Source organism: Danio rerio, chromosome 22, assembly GCF_052040795.2.
Source record: "Danio rerio strain M-AB ecotype USA chromosome 22, GRCz13ab, whole genome shotgun sequence".
Taxonomy (NCBI): domain Eukaryota; kingdom Metazoa; phylum Chordata; class Actinopteri; order Cypriniformes; family Danionidae; genus Danio; species Danio rerio.
This window is the reverse complement of record NC_141042.1, coordinates 23765463-23788066: the sequence shown is the minus strand read 5'-3', so window position 1 is coordinate 23788066 and position 22604 is coordinate 23765463. Positions and strand designations below refer to the sequence as shown.

Below are 22604 nucleotides of genomic sequence, written 5' to 3'. Positions count from 1 at the left end.
TATTTATTTATTTATTTATTTTAATTTTGGAAAGCTCAACAAGACTGCTTGAGTTCAAAATGTATGAAATAGCAGTTGCAGTTAACAAATTAAAGCTGCCCACCTTGGCTTGCTTAATACATAGAGATATGTGCATTCTGGACCCTAAGTCTCTCAATTATTTAACATACAACGTTGGCTGATAAATCAGAATTTGGCCTTTTTTAACCTTCGTTATCATATTAAAAAAACAATACCACTCGACCTTCGAAACATTGACTGCTCTGATTTTACTAAATGTTATATCTGTGGAGTATATCTCAGCTGCGAACACTACAGGCTCATCAATAAAGCATGTGAGACATTTGACATTAGTTTGAACGCAACACTCAAGGTAAGTCTGCCAACGGATTACACCATGACAGCTTAAGGGAATGACTTGTACAAGAATCTCAACAAGCATCCAAGTTTGACTCGTATTCCCTTGGAAAAAAGAAAAGAAACCAAAAACGCAGAATTGTGTATGCGATCACGCATACGGCGATATCATATCTTAAAGTCCCCAAGGTTTGATGGATATGCATGGGAGATGCCGGATGAGTTGGTAAGGCGTGCATATTTGATGGCGCATTTGCTCTCTGAGCGAGTGGGAGGGCGAGATCTTCAGATCCGATTTTAATCGTCACGGCGGATTTTTCAACGAAGCAAAATCCCCTTGTAAAGCAAGGGCTTTAAATACTGGAGCAGATTGAAGAGGAGCAGGGTGAAGGAGGTATAAATATTGCATGGGTCGGGCCTGGAGAGAGACGTTGATGAAAAGGATGCGAATAGGATCTCCTGCCTTGTTCACCCCCCACAACGAAGATCCCCCCTCCAGCACCTACCAACCAACCAACCACCACCACCACCACCACCAAGCCTGTCTTGCTAAGCTACCACCTCTTCAGTGCTTCGGTTGTCCTTTCCCTGGCAGCCGCTGGCAGTGTTGTGCTGTCAGCTCACACCTAGTCTCCACACTGCTGCCGCCCCGTCCTCCGTCATTCTCCTCCTCCTATCTCGCATCCCCTGTCATCCGGCCGCATGTCTGCATTTCTCTTTTTACACTTGTGTCACCAGTGGCCAACCCTCCATCCTTTGCTGTTGCTCCTGTGATGTGTTGTCGCTTGAAGTCATTTACCCAGCATGCTCTGCTTCATCTTCCATTCCTTCTGACCTTTTTTATTTAACCAAAACTATGGAGCAAGTCTAAGAGATACCTAATATGATAACTTTATTACCGTTAATATTAATGCATTATAACTTGCTCTTTATTGTTATTGTGCATTGCAGTTCTGTTGTCTCCAAGGGGTCATGACCTTACTTAATACTTTTGTCAACAAGATTTTAGCATCAAAAACAATGTCATTTAGAGATAATGGGCTGTTTTTTGTTCATCGTTTTAATAGACTTGACTATAGACTATAGCACAGGTGTCAAATCCAGTTCCAGGTGGATTCGTTCAAACCCTGTTGGAACTAGAGCTGGGCTATAATTCGATAATGCTAATTATCACAATATATATTTTTTCGAATAAAAACAGTTTGATAAGTGTTCGATAATATTTGCGCACTGAGCATAATTCTGCGCAAGCATTTTGCAGCCTGCCCTTCCAGATGCAGCACGCTATACAAGTTTACAGCCATACAGTGTTAGTTGCACTTGGAGGAGTAAAAAAAAAAAAAAAAGAAAAAAAATGTCAGTTACCGACATTGTTGACAAGAAACGTCACTTAACTTCAGTAGTCTGAAGCTAGGCTACTTAGTTTTTTGTAAATCAACATAAAACAGAGTAACGTGCATTGCAAACTGCAGATGATTCGTGCCATCAAAAGCAGACAACACCACAAACCCGTTTCATCTTTTAAAACAATCACACCCAGTGTTTTCTCTAGGATTTTTTCCACCTGTGGTGGCAGGCTTTTTTTTTACACAGATCTACCAACTACCTGGTGTTATTTCATTGACAAATTTCGTGAGCGCATTTATGTAATTGCCTACGAGCATGCAATACTCAAGCGCAGATCTTCTTGTGCGCTCTCGGATAAACGCTGCAGAAGTGCGATTTAGTGTGTTTATGTAACAAGTATGTCTCCAACATTTATTAGATTTGCTAGGAATATTTGTGAATGTCTCCAATAGACCTACAGAGCCGTATTAATGCGTCCTGAAGTAAAGTGAAACAGCTATTTGTCATGTTTGTTGGCTTCACACATCACGCACTTGTCAGTCAGCCAGTCAGTCAGAGTGGGCGCGTAACCTTAAAGGGTTAAACAATTAACACACAGCTCTACTACGGTTACTAAAAAGTTTGCGCTGTTATAATTCACTTACCTTTTAAAACGTTTTGGTGCGATTATCACCTATTAAAAAACACGATTGAATGTTTTGAATGGAAAGCTGTAATGTAGCCATGGCGGGATAAATTTTGGCGTGGTGCACTGTCATGCAAGAATGAAAGTAGCGTGCACACCTTTATAAAGATGCTAATAAAATTACAGACCCAAACAAGTGTTAGCAAACCAGCGCAACTACCCAGCAGTTTCATATCATCATCTTCGAAAGCCGTGCTTTCGACGAAAAGAAAAGAAAAAGAAAAGACGAAAGATATGTCAGGCAACACAGTCTCAAACACATCTCAATGAACACTTGATGCTTGCTGTCTACAACTACAAGCTGCATTATTTAGGGACATTTTTTACGACATTGATAGGATGTTTTGTTGTCAAGTTTGTTTACTTTTTTTATTATAAAAGTATTTTCTTTGAAATCTGTAATAGCACTATTGGCCCTCATCGATGGTAAAATGACCAGCTTTTTTTAAAGGACATAATCACAGAGGAGAAATCAGATGCTCAAGACATAATCTTTAAAATAATGACATATTTAAAATGCAGTAAATGTATGACAAATGTTTACAACAATAGTGGATCATTAATTATTTTCCATGGAGCGAAGCATCATCCACCCGCAGTTGTTTAAGACCGGCACGAATAAAAAATACGTTATATACACTATATATTTTTCTTTAAAAATATATCTTTATGCAACAAATTTCGTTATGTGTAATGTGTTACTTTATTTCTAATGTATTTTTTGTAGGCCAGTTATCTACAACATAAACAAGAGGAACAAATAGCATCTGAGGTGAAGCACTTCGGCTATAGTATAACATCTGAGGTGAAAACAAGTCTGCTATAGAATATGCTTTAGCGCCAAAACAATCCATTAAACTGTTTTCACTTTTTCAGTTTAATTCATTAACGAAGCGCGGTTTGAGCAACATAAGCTGGACAGTCTTTACACATTATTCGCAGCACTGATAGTATTTTAGGTTGCCTCGGAAGAATAAACTCGGTCTGAAGGAAGAGAGAGCTCAGAAACTCGTTGAGTGAATGAAGAGGCTCCCCACATTTGCCCGATTTATAAAAAGAGAGTCTGCATAGGACTATTCGTACCAGTCTTTCAGAAAAAATTGGTTAAAACACCTGCAGATATAACCAAGATTTGCGCATAACATGTGTCCCGCAATTTGCGATGTCAAGAGGGTGACTCCATAAGTAAGGTAAACTGCACACAACGGATTATATGTGTGGACGCGTGTCTCACAGCGCAAAGCATAACTAAACCTTTAAATGTCCATGCTTAATTAGTCATCGATAAGGTCTATCGAGTAAAGGGTTATTGACAATCAATAGATCATCAAGTAATCATTAATAAAATATATTTCAAACTAAATTCTCCATACTCACCATTAAAAGAAGTTCAGTTCATCCAAAACTGAGTGATTGGCATGCTAAAAATCCTATAAAATTGATAGATATAAAGATTTTTATTGTGATAATTATTGATATCGACTGATATGAATAAAATTATCGTGATTAATTTTTTTGCCATATCGCACATCTCTAGTTTGAGCTAAACTGTGCAAATCTGCGGCCCTCCAGAAACTGGATTTGACACCTGTGGACTATATTTGGATGTAAATGCTCACTGGTTTGATTGGCCTAGAGTTTGCATATACAAAAATGTTGTAAGTTTCAAAGGACAGCTGTGCTTTAACATAAACTTCTGTATGTATGTGCAAGACACTTTTGTGAATTAAATTAAAAACACATGAATACGAAAATTATCCATACTAAAATACAAAAAATAGTAACCATGCAGTAAAAAGAGTTACTCACACGTGTGGTGAAACATTAACATTGGATCCAGTATAATCAGCACATCGCGAAAGCTCTCGCTGTGGCCAACGGTGACGCTCACTTTGCAAAAAATGTAACTACATGTCACTATGATGTGTAACCCAAGCTCTGTGATTGGTCCCACTTTATATTAAGTGGCCTTGACTAATATGTACTTACACAGGAGTTAATAATTTGTTACAATGTACTTATTGGGTAAATACATATTTTTACTGTGTACTTATGCTTGATTAATAACATGTATGTAATTACATGTGTACTTAACTTTTGTAATTACATTTGTAAATACACTGTTGAACATCCCTTACACCTTAACCCACCCTTAAACCTACCCATGCCACCAAACCTGTCCATAACCCAACCTCTATCCCAACTCAAAAGCGCCACAAGTGTTCTCAAATACATTATAAACACAGTAAGTACATTGTATTTATTTTTTTGATGCAAGTACATAGTAGTTAAGGACACTTAATATCAAGTGGGACCCTGTGATTGGTCAGCGAGTGGCGCTGTCGAGTGTGGGCGGTGCTGAAAGCCGCAAGCTTGATTGTTTACAAGTGTTGAGTCCAGTGGAGGGGCTTCAGATGGAACTTTTGTTTTGTGTTTACCTTAGGATTAAAGTTGTTGCACATCCATCAGTTTCCGCCGCTGAGTGAATTTGAGCTACTTGTAGGGTTCAGAAAAAGCAAAAAACCCTCGAAAAAACTTGACACAGAGGAACATAAAAAACTACTGCTAGCTAGAGTTTTGGAAGTGTTATTGCAGAGCAACACAAGCATCACGCAGAAGTATAAATACACGACTACGTGCAAAGCAGGTGCCGTGGGTCATGCTGATCACTTGACGCAGAAGTATAAATCAGCCTTTAGTCTGTGATGATTACTCAATTAGTGCGTGTGTTCTGAAACTCCACCTTCTTCGATGTGCAATTTCTAAAATCTGTTTCTCATTCCACAGGGTTCAGCCATTTACACCCCTGCCTACTGCAGTGTGGGCATATTTAGTGTTTGAAAACCATACACCATCACTCAACCTTTTAAAACTTTTTTTTCACCTCAAATGAAAAACCAAAAAGGACTTAATTGAAGTATATTGGAGCCTTTATTGTTGGGATCAGAATGAATGCAATGCATAGACATTTCACACGTTGATACTGCACATCATCTTGTTGTCTTTGAAGCATCAGTCAAAATCTGTCGCTTAGTTTCTAAATCTATCACTTCAAATCTATTACTCCAATGACCTGTCAGTCTTGTTTTTTTATTTTACTTATTTTGGTGAAAATCAGAGGGTATAACAGTTCATGATGTAGAACCAGGTGCTGATGATCTTTAGCCAACGCATTTAGCCACTTAGTCACATTCAGCGTTATTTTGCCTTATTGGCTTTAATTTATTTGGACCCCAAAAATAATATTCTGCCATCGTTTACTCAGTTTAATTGTTTCAAATCTTTACGATTTCCTTTCTTCTGTCAAACACAAAATAAGGTATGTTAGTAATATAGTATATAGTACTATAGTATTTGTAAAACTTTTGTTTTCAGCTACTTTCAAAATATGTTAAGTGCTCATCACAAGAAACTTAGGAGGGTTGGAACCACTTGAGGGTGAGTAAAGAGTACGCAAATTTTCATTTTTTTAGCAAGCCATCACTTTAACTGTTTTTAAGACCAGAGAAAGGTAGGAGTTTTGAAACTTAGAAGTTGTTAACATAGTAGAATGACCACTTTAATGCCAAAAGATCAGAAGAATTTTCATTGCTCAGTGCATGACCAAAGACTGCAGCTCTGCACAGGAAGTTTGGCCAGAGGAGAAATGGTCACACCCAACTGAGCCTGGTTTCTCTCAAAGTTTTTTTTATTTTTTCCCCTTCACTTTCGTCAATTGGTAATGTTTATTCCTTGCCACTGTCACCACTGGCTTGCTTGGTTTGGCACTTGTGGAGCTGCGCATCTTCAGTGTTTGGACTTTCAGCAGTTAAAAATTTAACCACTGAACTGGACTGACACCGTTTCAGTTTACAAGAACTTCTATGTTAAGCTGCTTTCACACAATCTTCTTTGTTAAAGCGCTATAGAAATAAACACGAGTTGAATTAAATTGAATTGAATGACCCCTTGAAGCATGATAGACTCTGTTTGGCTGTCACTGCTTTTATGTTTCATCATTTCACAAAAATTTTCAGAATGTACCGAATGTGGCTTGATTTGTACGTGACATTTATACCAGTGGTCCTTAGCCAGCGGGCCGCGAATTGGTACCGGTCCGTGGATCAATTGGTAACAGGCTGCACAAGAAATCGTCAATTATTCAGTTTTATTTATTATCTGAGTCTGAACGACCTTTTATTTTGAAAAGTCTTTGATTTACCAATCAGCTTTAGATTGTATGGAATATACACGTTTTGGTAAAAATAATTATCTCAGACAAACACAGAACACCCAAACACTGAAGTGCATTGTAATTTTCACCATAAATAGGTGATAAAAGGTGATAAAAAGGTTAAGGACCACTGATTTATACTACGAATGACAATGAATCTATTATCCTGTGAATTTTACTGTACAATCACAATGCACTCTGTAACTTTTTGATTTAGTGCCTAATTCGTATAAATTTGTGCCATCTCCTCCATACATTTTTGTAAAATTTACTCATCCCCCAATGAAAATCGGTTTTGGGGTTGGGTTTGTAGACACACCTCCTTTAAAAAAAAATTAAAATTTCCAAATGAATAAAATTGTATGAATTTGTACAAATTAGCCACTTTTCAGACATTTCTTTGTGAAAGTTGTCCAGCATCTCAAGTCAAGGTATTCTTGGCTCCTTTCGCCCCCACCTCCGCACGTTATTTTTGTTTTCTCCACTCCCCGCAGAGCGGCAACAAGCCCTTTGAGCTCTCGCCCCTCCTGCAAGCTGCAATCTGTACAAACCACGTCACGCCGCTGTGGAGTGACCCCGGCGGTCGTGGAGATCCTCGGCTGCTGCGGTTCATCTCGTGTCAGCTCAGTGCTCTAAATTGTGTGACAGCGCAAAGCCACGGATGAGACAAGCTGTCAGTCAGGGCGCCCCTGCTGCCCTTTGAAGGCGAGGCCAGGGGGCAGAAAGGTGCCGCAAATGGCCTGTGAAGTTTACATACACTGCCCACTGCTAAACAGATTACCTCTAATGAAGTGTCTAGAGCTCAGGCCGCGTCAGGCCTAATCCTGGCTGGCAGTGCGTCCCTTCGGCTGCCAAAAAAGCCGCCACCCTCTGGCCTCCTCCCGCCGCTATGCCGGCCTCCCCGGCGCTGGGAGGTGCCCGTCGTTAATCAGGCCGGACAGTGCGCGAGCTGACATGCAAATGTAGGTCATTGCATATGTAAATGTGTGATTAGCGAGCCGCATGCCAGAACACATTAGCTCGACTTTGCTCTCAGCATGCGCTTGTCATGCCGCTTTAGAGGCTCATGCTAACATTTGTCAAGCGACCATGCGGGGAGTGAAAGCAATGCCTTGGCCCTCTGTGGACCATCCGCTGCTGACCAAATCTACAAGATGCGTTTGTGTCATTGATGGGTCAGTGATATATAAAAAATGTCTATGATAAAGAAAGCGGAAATGTTTAAAAAACGATTTCCTAAGCAATTCATGATTGTTTTATGTGGTTTGGAATTTCTTTAGTGCCTCCTTTTTAAAAAAATTTTAATTTAAAAACCACTAAAGACGCCTGTGGTGTAGCTTAAATAAACAAGTAAATGTTTCTTTTAAAATTTATATTACATTTTTACTTGTTTTATCATGTTGAACCACATGCCTGTTTTGACCTCTTTAATATGTAAAATACAATCAACTGATCAAAATAACAAATCTTGGTTATACTTTACAATCGGGTTTCATTAGTAAATGTGTTTACGAGCATGCACTAATTATGAACAATACTTGTACAGCATTTATTAATCATGGTTCAACATTTAGTAATGCATTATTAACATCCAAATTCCTGCTTGTTAGCATCAATGCACCATGAGTCAACATGAACTAACATGGTCAAATACTGATGTATTGTTTGTTTATGTCAGTAAATGCATTAACTAACAGTAACTAATACAACCTTATTGTTTCATACAACCCAATTGTTTTCATATGTTGTTATTTGAAAACCAGGGTTATTTAATTAAGTACTGAGTTGTTAATACAGGGTGTCTTAAAGTATTAAATGTTGATAAATCAATTATGAGAAAATAAAGGCTCTTAAAAGGTATTAAAATGTCTTAATCTTGTTTTTACAAGGTCTTAATTTTTGTTCAAGAGTTGTCCAATGTGTTTGACTTCATAAAAGCTTAAATATACTTATTTTCCTCCTAATATTAATAATGGCTTGCTCGATCCACGCGATTGGTACAGGCCAGGGTGTGTCCGTCTGGGTGATGTCACTTAATTTGCCACTAACACAGGAAGTTGATGTGACACTTTCCACATGTGGGCAAACCATAGTGCGAAACAGACAGCAAAATGGGAAAATGTAAGTTTGCGTACTCCTGGTTGGAGATAGACGAGTTTAAACATGAAGCCTGTCGCTGAAAACAACAGTGTAATTTATCCTTTCAAGCTTTGTTTCTTCTGAGCCTATCTGAGTTCTGTTGCATGATTGTGCTCAATTGATTTATTTAACCACAATTGTTTATTAACAACTGTTTATTAAGATTTGATACTGATTAAAACTTGACGTGGCAATGAGCTCTTATAATATTCTGAGAATCTTTTAAAAAAAGTATTGGAATTACCTCTAGGATTACTTCATATACCCTGTAACACTTCTAATTTTAAATGTTGGTATTGTGCTGTTTAAAAGTGAAAATAAATGTCTGAGATCATGTTTGTTATTTCATGCAAAGAGTCAAAAAAAAACAAATGGCAACATATTTTTTTTTATCTAGATGAATTATTAGTAATTTAAACAATGAAACGGATATTAACTTTGACAAACCCTAAATCCAGAAAAATGTCATGTGGACTCTTAATTTTTTCCATATTGATAATTAGATACAGTTATATTTTGTTCAAATATATACATTTTAATAGCTAACACAGCATGAGTTGTATATGGGTACAGTGCTACGTTAATTTACAAATAAATACTGTACGCAGACTATTCTGTTGTTTTTACTTTACCCAACTTTTTTCCAGTTACTGTTCTTAGGATATATATTGTTTTGTTCATCAGCTTCTCTGGATTTGACACAAAATAACTAATAGTTGCTGGATATCTGGTGTCTTGGTTATTAGCTTAATATTGTTTCATTTAGTCAGACCCAGCTTTCTCTCTTTGCTGCAGTAGCAGAAAGCGAGCGCTGCTTCTGCTGCACCAGATGTGTCCCTAGAAGAAGGGGCTGAGAGCGTGTTGTCACATGGAAAAACAAGCTACCTCGGTGTGTTAATTGGATGGGGCAATTCTTTGGCTCACACCTTTTTTTCCCCCCTTAAAGCTGTCAAGTTAGAAAACAATGAAATTCTTAAATTGGTCGCCCCTTGATCTACATCCACCCCTCTGGCGTCTAGTCAAGTAGCAGTGCTTCCTCCAACTCATTTCTTTCAGTTCATCCTGTTATATATACGTATCCGACAGTTTTACACAATAATGGTGATGGATCTGACAGATCGTCCAAGTATTGTAGTATTGAAAAAACACTGGTGCCATTCGTATTGGTTGCTATGCCTGAATATCTTAATGGATGATCATTTCATGAAGCTTAACTTGGAATCAAAATATGAAAAAGCGTTCCATGCTTAAACTTTTAATATGTATATATATATAAATATATATATATATATATATATATATATAGCGACAAATAAAATATATATTTTTTATTCAAATAAAACATATTTTACTATATATATATATATATAGAGACAAATAAAATTTGACTATATATATATATAGCAACCATGTTCATGCAAAACACTGCTGGTGAACGGTTAAACGGTGAACTAATAGTTATTAATACAAAAGAAATTATATATATATATATATATATATATATATATATATTATTTTTTTTTTTTATTTTTTTTAAATGCTGTGTATAAATATGCAAATCAACCATTATTTAATTAAATATGCAAATATTTTCCAATATCTCAACATTTGGTTAAAATTTCTTAACATTTGGTCAAAATATTTATTAATAGTAATAAAATGATGTATATAATCAGGTATATTATGCACAAATATCCCTCTGTAATTACCTTGTGTGAAGACTATACTAAAAAAGAAACTCTAAAAACATTTATTTTAGATTTTTTTTAACTGAAAAAACCCGAAAGTCTCAAACTTGACATGTACATGAAAAATGCCTTAAAACGGTCCCGGACGAGCCTCCATTTCCCATCTAACAGTGTCATTATCTTTATTTAGACTCAAGCATTTTAGAAATTTAAATTTAACAATTCTTCTCTCTTTCCTGTCTTCACAATATTATTCGCCCTCAAGGCCGTCTTATGGGCATCTTAGGGTAGTTCAACACGGCACGACATTGCGCTCCTCAATCTGTCACCTCTAGTTTCTAGAGCGTTTGTGGGATTAAAGTTTGCAGTGGAAAAGCCTCTAAAGGTCATAGTGTTAATTAATTTATTTATTTGCTCACACCATCTCCGAGGGGCTAATTCTGGGTTTTGTTTGGAAATGTAATTTTAGAGCGCAAGTGTCAAGACACCACACGAATTCCTTGGAAAAGCACTTGGGGCGGTTTGTCACTAACTGGTCCAGCATAAGTCACTTCAGAAATAGGGATGTCACCACTCGCCTGATTCATCTAGACAGTCTACAGCAAAGATTCATATTGCGCTTTGCTTTGTTCAACATGGAGGGTTAATGTTGATTCGTTCCCACACTCTTTCGCCCTGACATATCACCCCAGTGACACCTATCGAGGATGCCCTCAAGAGTTTGCATCCTTCTCTTGGCATACACTGAAAAACAATAACAAGTTTGGCTTGCAGTGGCCGATTTGAGGAGACGTGTTTTTTTTTGTTTTGTTTTGTTTTTTTCATTTTAGGTTCACGTTGAATGAAAAAGCGCAAATGAAAGCTGTCTGATGTGCATTTTGCTTTGTTTTGTTGTTTGTTTTCAGAAAATTGATATGGGCTATAACAGTTTAGCCAACTTTGCCATTGAGAAGAAGATTGGAAGAGGACAGTTCAGCGAAGTTTATCGAGCTACGTACGTTCTAGACCACACTATAGTTGCTTTGAAGAAAATACAGGTAAGAAATTCATCCCATAATGTCATTCAGCAAGACTACACTTTAAAACAATTATTTTTTACTAATAAAAGCCTAAATGTCTCAAAATTGGCATACACATTAAAAAACTATATTGCTTGTCTTATAATGATCCCGGTCGAGCCCCCATTTGTTCACTCGGAAAGAAGATATTTTTGTTTCAGGGAATTCTTGGTCTGCCTTTACAGGTTATCATAACTAACTAAAATTTGAATTATTTATATTATATTTAAATTTTATGATACTTAACCAACATTAAAATGAGCCATTTGTTTTACATCATTTGGTAACCTTTGATGTTAGTAAGAAACTGTTGATGTTAGTTCATGGTCTATTATTTAAAGACTGCCCAAACCGATACAATTGTTGATCTTAACAGTGTTTCTAAAATTTGATATTCACATTTAAGGTTTAGAAATCCTGAAGTACCATTATTATTACTTTATATTAAACAATTTATTCAACTAGTGTATTCTGAATTGCAATTATAGCAATATAATTAGCAATAAATTAAACAGTTTAAAATAAAATATAAAGGAAGCATTTTATTTCAGCTAGTTTATAAAGCATTTCCCATTTTTACTTAGTTGAACTGATTCATTAAAATAACTAATTAGAAACTATTGACCGTATGTTTAAATACTAAAATGCTTAAAAGATGTAAATTTAAAATAATGATACAATAAATGAATAAAGGCTTTATTTTTATATTTAATTGCTTTGTAGTTGAGTATATACTGTATTTTTAGTGGAAAAAATATTTTATTTCTAACTGATTTTTTTTTTTTTTACATAAAGTGCCTTTAGACATTTTCAGAAATATTATATGTTTGAATGAAGTTTTATTCAATTAATAAATATGTAATTATTCAGTTGTGTTGTGATCATTTTTGCAAATGTATATGCTGTATCTTCTTGATTATGTAATTTAGTCTTAGTAAATAATTAAGCATGAAAATGAATTTAGCAATCTATTATAACAGTACATGTTTACTAATAAATTTAGTTCTGGGGGAACACAACTGGAGCAAATGCACAATCTCTAAACGCATCTACAGTTTGCAATTCCAAATTAAGCAACTTCAATCCAACATCGTTGGCTAAACACATCAGCATTTTTGGGGACAATGAGTCATTAATTTGCATATCAAAAATCTAAGTATCGTGAGATAAAACATTATTTTTGTTGACTTGATTGGACAGCACCAAAATGAGTTTTGCGTTAAAACGGGCCTCAGTACATTCATGCAAATTTTGTTTGTACAGAAACAGGCATCTCATTGGCTCTTATGCTGATAATCACAATTGAATCTTTTTTTTTTCCTGCCATAAATATACACACACACACACACACACACACACACACACACACACACACACACACACACACACACACACACACACACACACACACACACACATCTAGCTCACACAAAAAAAGCTCAACAGCTTCCTCCGGATGTGCAAAGCGCAAAGCAGACGTGCTGGAAGAAATAATTGGCAAGCTTTAGATTAGAAGATTGGTGCCCTCTTACTGTCTCTTATTCTCTCCTAGCGCACACATACACACACGCATACCTCCGCCACAGTGGTCGTCTCTAGCACTACCACTGACTTTATTAACACTAATGATGAGCCCAGAAAGACTTAGTATTTCATATATGCTATTAAAAAATGGCTGTTAGCAGTACTCTTGAGGCAAGACACTGCAGGTGAATGGGCTAAATAAAATTGATAGTTATTACCATACTTCCACTGATTAATTATTAAAAATTGCAAAAAAATATAATAAAATTGTATGCAAATGATGCATTATTCCTTTAAATATGTGCTAATTTGGATACATTTCTATACTAAAAATAACATTGGATGAAGTCAAATACTTTTGACATATTAGAGTCATAGTTTTAAAGAGGGATTAAAATAAAAGAACCATTTTTTGTCACTCTTTAATTCATAAAATACTGCAAACAAAGATAAATAAAAAATAGTGCAGAAGGTCAATTCTCACTACTTTTTGTTGAATAAAATATTGTATATAATCGAGAAAATTTTGAAATATTCTTTGGTAGGCGACGCAGTAGTGCAGTAGGTAGGGCTGTCACCTCACAGCAAGAAGGTCGCTGGTTTAAGCCTCGGCTGGGTCAGTTGGCGTTTCTGTGTGGAGTCTGCATGTTCTCCCTACAGTCCAAAGACATACGCTACAGGTGAATTTGGTACGCTAAATTGTCCATAGTGTGTGAGTGTGAATGAGTGTGTATGGATGTTTCCCAGAGATGGGTTGCAGCTGGAAGGACATCTGCTGTGTTATACATGTGCTGGATAAGTTGGCGGTTACTATGCTGTGGCGACCCCTGATGAAACAAGGGACTAAGCCGAAAAGAAAATGAATGAATGAATGAATATCTTTTAGTAAAAACCTCCTCAATACAGATACAGTGTAAAGGCAGATTTATACTTCTGTGTTGAGTGATCGGCGTGAACAACGACGTCTGCCTTGCACCTAGTCATGTGTTTATACTTGTTTGCGTGCTGTTCGTGTTGTCTTCCTGGGTGTTTTGTTTTTTTCCTGATTGCTACCTTAATGTAAAGTAACTAAAACTGGCTCATTTAGAAGAGGGAACCGGCGGACATACAACATCTTTAATCATAAGGTCATCTAGGTACTTTACAGGACTCAACACTTGTAAATACTTGCTCCAATGAGTTTGTGTGACTCTCTGTCCCACCCACACTTGTCACAGCTACCAAGCAGGTCAATCATAGAGCTTGCACTACACCTCATTGCGACGTGCACCTACATTTTCTGAGAGGGCCGTGGAGAGGGCTGTGCAAAAACTGCACCAGTGCTTACACATGCGCTTGACGCGGAAGTATAAATCTGACTTTAAACTGTGAAATTTAGTGTGTAAAAGCTGTTAAAAGTGCAGAATTATGAGTCGTTGCAATAGAATGAAGAACTTTTGAGAAAAGCCTTTTTAAATGCATGTTAAAAAGGAAACCCTAAAAAAGTGTATTTTGTGTTTTTCATTAGACTAAATTATACTTTTTTTTTTATTTATGAAAATACAAAATTTCCTGTCTCACAATTGAGAAATGTATGAAAAAATATTTTTTGCCTCCAGTGTTTCTATAAATATGTCCCACAATTAATATTGCCATAAGTGTGCATTAAGTTACTTCAAACAGTAATTAATTATTAAAACATCATTACAGTTATACCTGAATTACTTCATCTGAAAAGTAACTTAGTCACTCAATAAGTAATTTAGGTACTTGACTAAATAATAATCCATATAAATCTCAGTATATGTATAATAAAAAGTAAACTCTTAATTCTATAAATTTGAGTCAAACATGACCTTTTAGATTTGTTAAAAAAATGAATGTAAATGTGTATCAAACAAAACATTTTGCATATGTTTTGCATAAAATGCATTTTGCAAACATACAAACCTAGTATATATTGGCATAACTAATTTTCTTTTTCATTTTTTTCTTAGGCTTATGTAATTGTTGATATACAAAATATCTGAATATTACAAAATATGAATTTACATTTTCTCTGCTACACTGAATCTATATTATATATTGCTATGTACAGTAAAAGTCAGATTTATTAGCCCCCTTTATTATTCATTCATTTATTTTCTTGTCAGCTTAGTCCCTTTATTAATCTGGGGTCGCCACAGCGGAATGAACCGCCAACTTATCCAGCAAGTTTTTATGCAGCGGATGCCCTTCCAGCCTTAACCCATCTCTGGGAAACATCCACACACACACTCATACACCACGGACAATTTAGCCTACCCAATTCACCTGTACAGCATGTCTTTGGACTGTGGGGGAAACCGGAGCACCCGGAGGAAACTCACGCGAAGGCAGGGAGAACATGCAAACTTCACAAAGAAACACCAACTGAGCCGAGGTTTGACCCAAAACCTTCTTGCTGTGAGGCGACAGCACTACGTACTGCGTCACTGCCCCAATCCCCCCAACCCCCGAATTATTAGCTCTCTTTTTTATTTTTCCCCCAATTTCTGTTTAACGGAGAGAAGAATTTTTCAACATTTTTCACATTTCTAAACATAATGGTTTTGATTAACTTATTTCTAATAACTGATTTATTTAATCTTTGCCATGATGACAGTAAATAATATTTGACTAGATATTTTTCAAGACACTTCTAAACAGCTTAAAGTGACATTTAAAAACTTAACTGGCTTAACTAGGCAGGATAGGGTAATTAGGCAAGTTATTGTTTAAAGTTCTGTAGACTATCAAAAAAAAAAAAAAAAAAAGATATAGCTTAAAGGGGCTAATAATTTTGACCTTAAATGATTTTTAAAAAATTAAAAACTGCTTTTATTTAAGCTAAAACAAAACAAATAAGACTTTCTCCAGAGGAAAAAATATCAGACATACTGAGAAAGTTTCCTTGCTCTGTTAAACATCATTTAAGAAATATTGAAAAATAAATAAATAAGTTCAAAGTGGGGCTAACAATTCTGACTTTAACTGTGTATTGTTGGAAAATAATTGTTGTCAATCAGTTTAAGTGTCTTAAGAAATTGTCTTCATAAATGTTGAAAAAAAGTTGTTAAATAAAATTAAAATAGTAGATAATAGTAGTATGAAATTATTCTGCAAAATGGACCCTTTTCACAAGATCATCATAATCTTAAATCCTTGACAATTTGTACCTTTTTTTATTTTTTTATTTTTTAGACATATGGACGCTTGTATGTATTCACGTATGTATTTACCATCTTTGCATCAAATTTCAAAAAACGAATTACTGCAAGGTGTTTCTAATGCAGCGTCTATGTTATTAATGGCTTTATTAGTTTAACGGTAATTAAATAATAAATTAAGCATCTAATTCTCTTTTAATTTAATTATTAATGTTGATATTTAATAAGTGGTAATGATTATTCAAGCATATCAATTTTTATATTAACTTATTTGTATTAGATTAAAATGGTTAAACATTCATTCAATTAATGCCAAATTATAGTAATATAAATATCATCAAATAAAAAAATTAAACATTAAATAGACAAAAACCACCACACCCATCTGACTGTCTCTGATTTTTCAAAACCAGCACAAACAATCTTGTTTTACAACATCAAAAGCTTGTAATCCTATGCTATGTTAGATGCATCTTGTAAAAACACTGGTTTGATCATGTCTGTCCCGATTATGATAAAGCACAAAGTGCAAACAGCCAACAAAAATATTCTGAACATCTCAAGGCCTAAAAATCAACCCAAAACTTTCAAACCGAAGAGTGAAAACTAGTCGTGAAGCAAGCAATGCTTTCCTCAGTCATGCAATCAGGGTTGCACAACATTTGCATCAGGAAATATTGCATAAATAAAAAAAAATATCCAAATCACAAAAGATGGAAATCTTAGGCAAACTGGACATTTCACACTGACAGCTTTGAACTTTGCGCCAAAAAATTGGTAGGAATCGAAGTTGATAGTGACCTCCAGTCCAATATGCAAAAAAATTACATTTCTGCAGCTCTAAAGCTTGAATTATTGTTGATATTCGTTTACTAAAAGAACACAAATGACATTTTGTAGGCATGGGCCGGTATAAGATTCTGACGGTATGATAACCTTGGATAAAAATATCACGGTTTCATGGTTTCGCGGTATTGTAATTACTGCTCTAAAATATGTTCTATTTTAAATTTCTGGGTAAAAATGGTTTTCCCATTTGAACACAATATATATTATTTCAAGAAACATTTGAAATGTGTTGTTACAGTAAACAAGTCAGGCTAAATCATTCAAATGAATTATTGACTTCTGTGGTCTTCATTTATTTCAAAAAAATTTTCTTTGTACAATTTAAAACGGCATCTTTTGGATATCTTTTCTGCTGGAGATACTGTTGTCCTAAAAAAAAAAAGGTTTAAAAAATCATACACATACCTTAGGAATGGTATTGCAGAAAATGTTTGAAAGCCTTGACTTTTACAAACCGCTGTATACATTGAAGACGGTTATCGTCCCATGCCTAATTCTGGGATATATTTTGTTAAGAGTGTTACTGTCATTTAATTATTGGCATATTGAATGGTATTATGACCAGTGTTGGGTGTAATTAGAAGGAAATGTGTTACTGTAATTAAATTACTTGTCTCCTAAAAGACGTAAATTAAGGAGTCATTTTTAGGTATCTATTTTAGTTACTTCCAACATAACCGCCTTAACTACTGTACACAATTTCAGAAGTTCTATATAATTAAATTCAGAGAAGCAGGGAAATAGATATGGAGCCTTTTCACAAATCCATTTTTCTTAGTAGTGAAATGTTGTCGTAGTTGGGTAAACTCAGCGCAGTGAATGGCGGAGTACAACAAAATATTTTTTTACAATTCCATTTGCTGAAACAATAAAAGAAAAACTTTACGGTGGTGTTATATTAAGGGGTAAATAAATATTTTAGTTTATCTATTTTCTTTTTATTATTTATTTTAAAGGACAGTAGAGAGCATTGACAGGAAAGCATGGGGAGCAGAGAGAGAGGAAGGATCGGCATAGGGCCACAAGGCTGGAATCAATGTCAGGTCGCCATGAGCACCGGAGTGCATGTGTCGATGCACTAACCACTACACCACTGGCGCTGACAAGTTTATCTATTTTTAATATATACAAGCAATTATGATAGATGCAAATAGATACAAGTTTTAATCCAAATCGACAAGTAAATCAATAAATAAATACGGGGGGTCATTACTAATACAAATTTCCATATAGTGAATTAACGTTTAAAAAATAAACAAACAAAAAAATCTATAAAATTAATAAGTAGGAAATATAGTTATCACTACTAATAAATTAATTTACTTTAGTAGTAAATTATAAGTTTAAATGTTAAATAATCAGAAATACAAAAAAAAAATATGGTTATGAATACTAATAAATGAACTAAAATATATATTGATCACTAGCACAATTACATGGTTTAGCATCCATTAAGCATTCCTGCAATCGACATACAAAACATCTGGTAAACATTGGATGAACTAAAAATGAACCCTGACTTGTCTGCCTTTATCTCTCACCCTTAAGCACAGGTGAATATGGGAACTCTTGAGGCAGGATGGGTATAGATGCGGTGGGGCAGGAGTTTGGGGGTTCTGGGTTTTCAGTCTACCCTACCGCCCTCCACCCAGCACCATGTTTTACTTGTGTTTTATTTCTTCTTCCTTCTTGATGCCATAACTCTCTTTCTCCTTCCTCTTTCTCTCTCCCTTTTGATCTTTTGATAGATATTCGACTTGATGGATGCCAAAGCTCGGCAAGATTGCATCAAAGAAATAGATCTCCTGAAGGTAAGAAACCAGAGAAAAGAGAGGCCGACACCATGTGCCGCTATTAGGATCTCTAAAGGTGCCTCTGCCGAGACCCGATACCAGTGAAACATACAGAGAGGGAGAAAGAGAGAGAGAGAGAGATTTAGAGGCAGAAAACAATTGATCTGGATTAGACCTTCAGCTCTTTCTCTCTCTCTCTCTCTCTTTCTGTTAGGCAAGTGCAAAACAGTCCTCCTGGCCAAGATTGCATTTTCTTCCTCTTTTCTGCAGTTTTGATCTTTCTTTGCTGCTTTTATTGTAATACACTATATTTTCTTTACTATAACATCTCTATTTTTAATATAGTTTACTAAATTTACATTGATTTCTATTGTGAAATGAATTATTTTAGGTCTTTATTTAATAATCATTATGTTGAGGATGAAGGTAACACTGCAACCTAGAGGAAACTGTGCTCATTCTCTGAAGAATGTTTTGATGTTTCTTAAGAGTTTTATATTTTTTAATAAATCATTTGCCGTTCATCAAACCACCTACAACTGGCTGCGGCTCACAGGAGCACGAGCTCTAACAAAAGTTAATGACAACTCCAATAAGAGCTGATGTCTAGCTGATCTGAGGTGTCTGGCTTTTCTCTGCTCTGTTGTGTCTTTGTATCTGTTGTCGGATACGCCTTGCCTTAACACACACACACACACACACACACACACACACCCTTCTTTCTGTGTTGTCATGTTAATTGCTTCAGCTACAATTGCCGTCCATTGCCAAGCCTGTTCGCGTTCCATCTCCGTCTCTAGGCATCTTCTTTGAGACAAGATAATTGCTGCCTTTTTTCGCCCTGCTGCTTTTTTATATTCTTGCTCTTTTGTATATACGCTAATATTCTGACATAAGGGTTGTTCACATTAGCTGAGATCTTGTGCAACAAAGTGACCTGAAGTAATTTTTTTGATGCAAGTCTATGAAATTCGGCCGCTCGAATTACTGCGATAAGGCTTATATGATGTGGAGGTTCAACGACACGCTTAAAATTGACTAAAGCTAATTTTTTTAAAAGGCTTGTCTTTGCCTGCATGCAAGAATAGCATTAATTGGTCAAAAAATGTATAATAATTGTATGATCTGGACAATATCGAGAGTTGATATGGCAAAGTTGGGAGTGGGATGAGGAAAGCTCCCAAACTCTGGTCATTTGCTGTGCAACTGTGCTACATTTCAAAGCAATTATACTTGTACTGCTTTGTGTGAATTCGGTAGGTCCCACATAGCCTTTACACAATTGGACGCCCTTCGCCATAGGCTGATGTGGACCCTGATGCCTCTCAAGAAATGTAACTATTTGTCACAACAACGCAGAGTGCAGTATGTTTGATTGGTCATCATAAGCCCTGGTCAGATCAAATAATTTGTTACTATTTTGGTACAATTTTATTTGACGTAGGGTGTCATGGGGATTCGTAAATGACATATGTGTTTTGTGACACAAGATTCAATAGTTTCTTCTTGTGTAATGTGGCATAGTTCACGACAACTGATATCATGCCTGTGATGCCTCACAACACCATCGCAGAAAGTCTATCATGTTTAATTTTTTTTCCCTGTTCTTCACGACAAGTTCTGTCACTTGGTTGACATTGTGCAATAGGAGCACATAATTTCTTGGTTATCTCAGCAGGCGCTGCCATGCTGGTTAGGTATAAAAAAATAGGGTGCATATTTACTTATGGGTGAGTCACAGGTGGATCGAAACAATCATTGGTTACGCAAACTTTAACTACCTTTTCTAAATTATTAAGGTGTTTTTTAAGTAATTTTATCTGACAGACAAATATGCAGACGTCTCCATTCTCACAACGAGTTTCTGAGTTCTCTCATCCCTCAAACTTTTTGTTCTTCCGAGGTAATCTGGGAACATGTTCAGTGCTGCTAATACATTGCAAGGCATTTCCTGCCTATTCAAATATGTCATTACTAGTGAAAGAGTTTAATATAGGCTTATAACAAACCAACAATCTCATAGCAATTCCTGCTTTAGCGCATATAGCAGATGTGTTTTGAAGCGATTCAGCTCAAATGTTATTCGTTATTCTTGTTCATAGATAACTGACCAACAAAAGATACATTAAAATAAAGACATAAATTACGGCAAACGAAAACGTTTCTAAATGATATTTTTTCCAATAAAATTATACAAATAAAATTTTTCATAATTAAAGTTATTTATTTACAATTTTTTTAATATGTTATTATTTTAAGGATTATGTCTTGAGCGTCAGACTTTTCCTTGCTGCTGCTTATGGGCTCTCATTTTCTCCTCACTCGCGGCAAGTTAGGGCTGTTTAATAAGAAACCTATGGCAAGAAAATGTACATTTTAAATTTCAAAGAAAATATCTTAATATTAAACAGGAATCATAAGTTTGATCCTATCCATGTTGTAAGGAATACTCTTAAATAATTTAGTTTTTAGTTGACTGCATCAGTGTTTATTAGATTATTAGTTGTCTGTTATCAGTGTTTATTGAGATTAAAACAAGATTAAATTAAAAAAAAAAATTGTGATAAATATTGTTATAGCAACACTTGTCACTGCTTTGGGCAATAATGCTTGTCGTAGATGCCACGTGATAATTGAACGTTAAGGAACATGTTGTCTGGCACAACAAATGAAATAAATTAAATTAAATTAAATAATCGTTTATTAATCGTAGAAGGGTTAAAATTTTCAATTAATCAAATCACCCAGTCCTACAGTGGAGCATAGAAACCCCTCTGCCCACTACTTTTGGAAGTGTTAAGAGCAATACAGACCGAATGGGGGGGAAAAAAAAAACAACTCTGGCTATATCGAGTACATGAAAGTTATGCATCATGGGGAATGCCGATCACTCAAAGTGAAACTATAAATCATACTTAGCTATTGGTTTTGACAGAAAATGATCTCTTTTCAATGACTTTTGTTGGAAAAAAACTGTACAGTGGTTACCTGCATCTAGCAATAATGTTAAGTGTGTTTACATGCTAAAAATAATAAGAGAACTATCAAAAATCTGATTAGAAACTGTTTGCCTGTTTATTAAATAAAAACAATATAGTTAATTGACAGGAAGCAAAGCGTGGGAAAGGAAATGGAAAATAAGCCAGTGCCAGAACTCAAACTCTGGTTATGTCTTTTTCCGTCATCCCTATATTTTACATGGAAGCCAAAAGCCATTTGGTCAAACAGAATTGTGAAATTAATCTGAATTGTGGAATCTAATTTGTAGAAATCAACACACTCACAGTGACTCGCCTGCATTCAGTGATCAAACTAACGGAATTAAGGTAGAAAAAAAACAATGTGAGAGAACTTTCTGCCCTCCTAAGACATCTGCATTCCCAAGAGAGAAAGCGGAGGTGGAGGATAAATATGTGCATCGTCAGTTTTTCCTCACCTTCCATAACTTTTTAGGGGACTATTGGTTTCTTTATTCAGTAAGGATATTAAGTTAAGTGGAAGATAGTGAGGGATTGGATCAGGAAAATTCCTCAAGTCGGGACTTGAACTTAAGATCATCTGAAGAGCAACCATACTATATGTCAGAGCACTGACATCATAGCTCTTTTTTTTTTTTTTTTTTTTAAAGCTTTAAAAGAATTTTTTTTTTATATATATATCAATAAAGTGGCCTGCCATCCCTCAGTGCTTAAAATGACCAGAAATGAGGTTAAAGTAGTAAGGAGGCCTCCTGAGTTCCCTTCATTCTCACCAATGGAAGCAGAGGTGTTAGGGGAAGAGGTCA

The 22604-nt window shown here is 35.6% G+C and overlaps 1 protein-coding gene across 1 annotated transcript in view; it reads left to right on the top strand.

The window, feature by feature from the left end:
- Window positions 1-22604, top strand: part of nek7 (NIMA-related kinase 7) — a 126723-nt gene that overhangs the window by 40247 nt on the left and 63872 nt on the right. Inside the window, 2 exon segments of the mRNA NM_001003617.1 lie at window positions 11335-11466; window positions 18776-18838. Coding sequence (NP_001003617.1) covers window positions 11335-11466; window positions 18776-18838 — 195 coding nt within the window.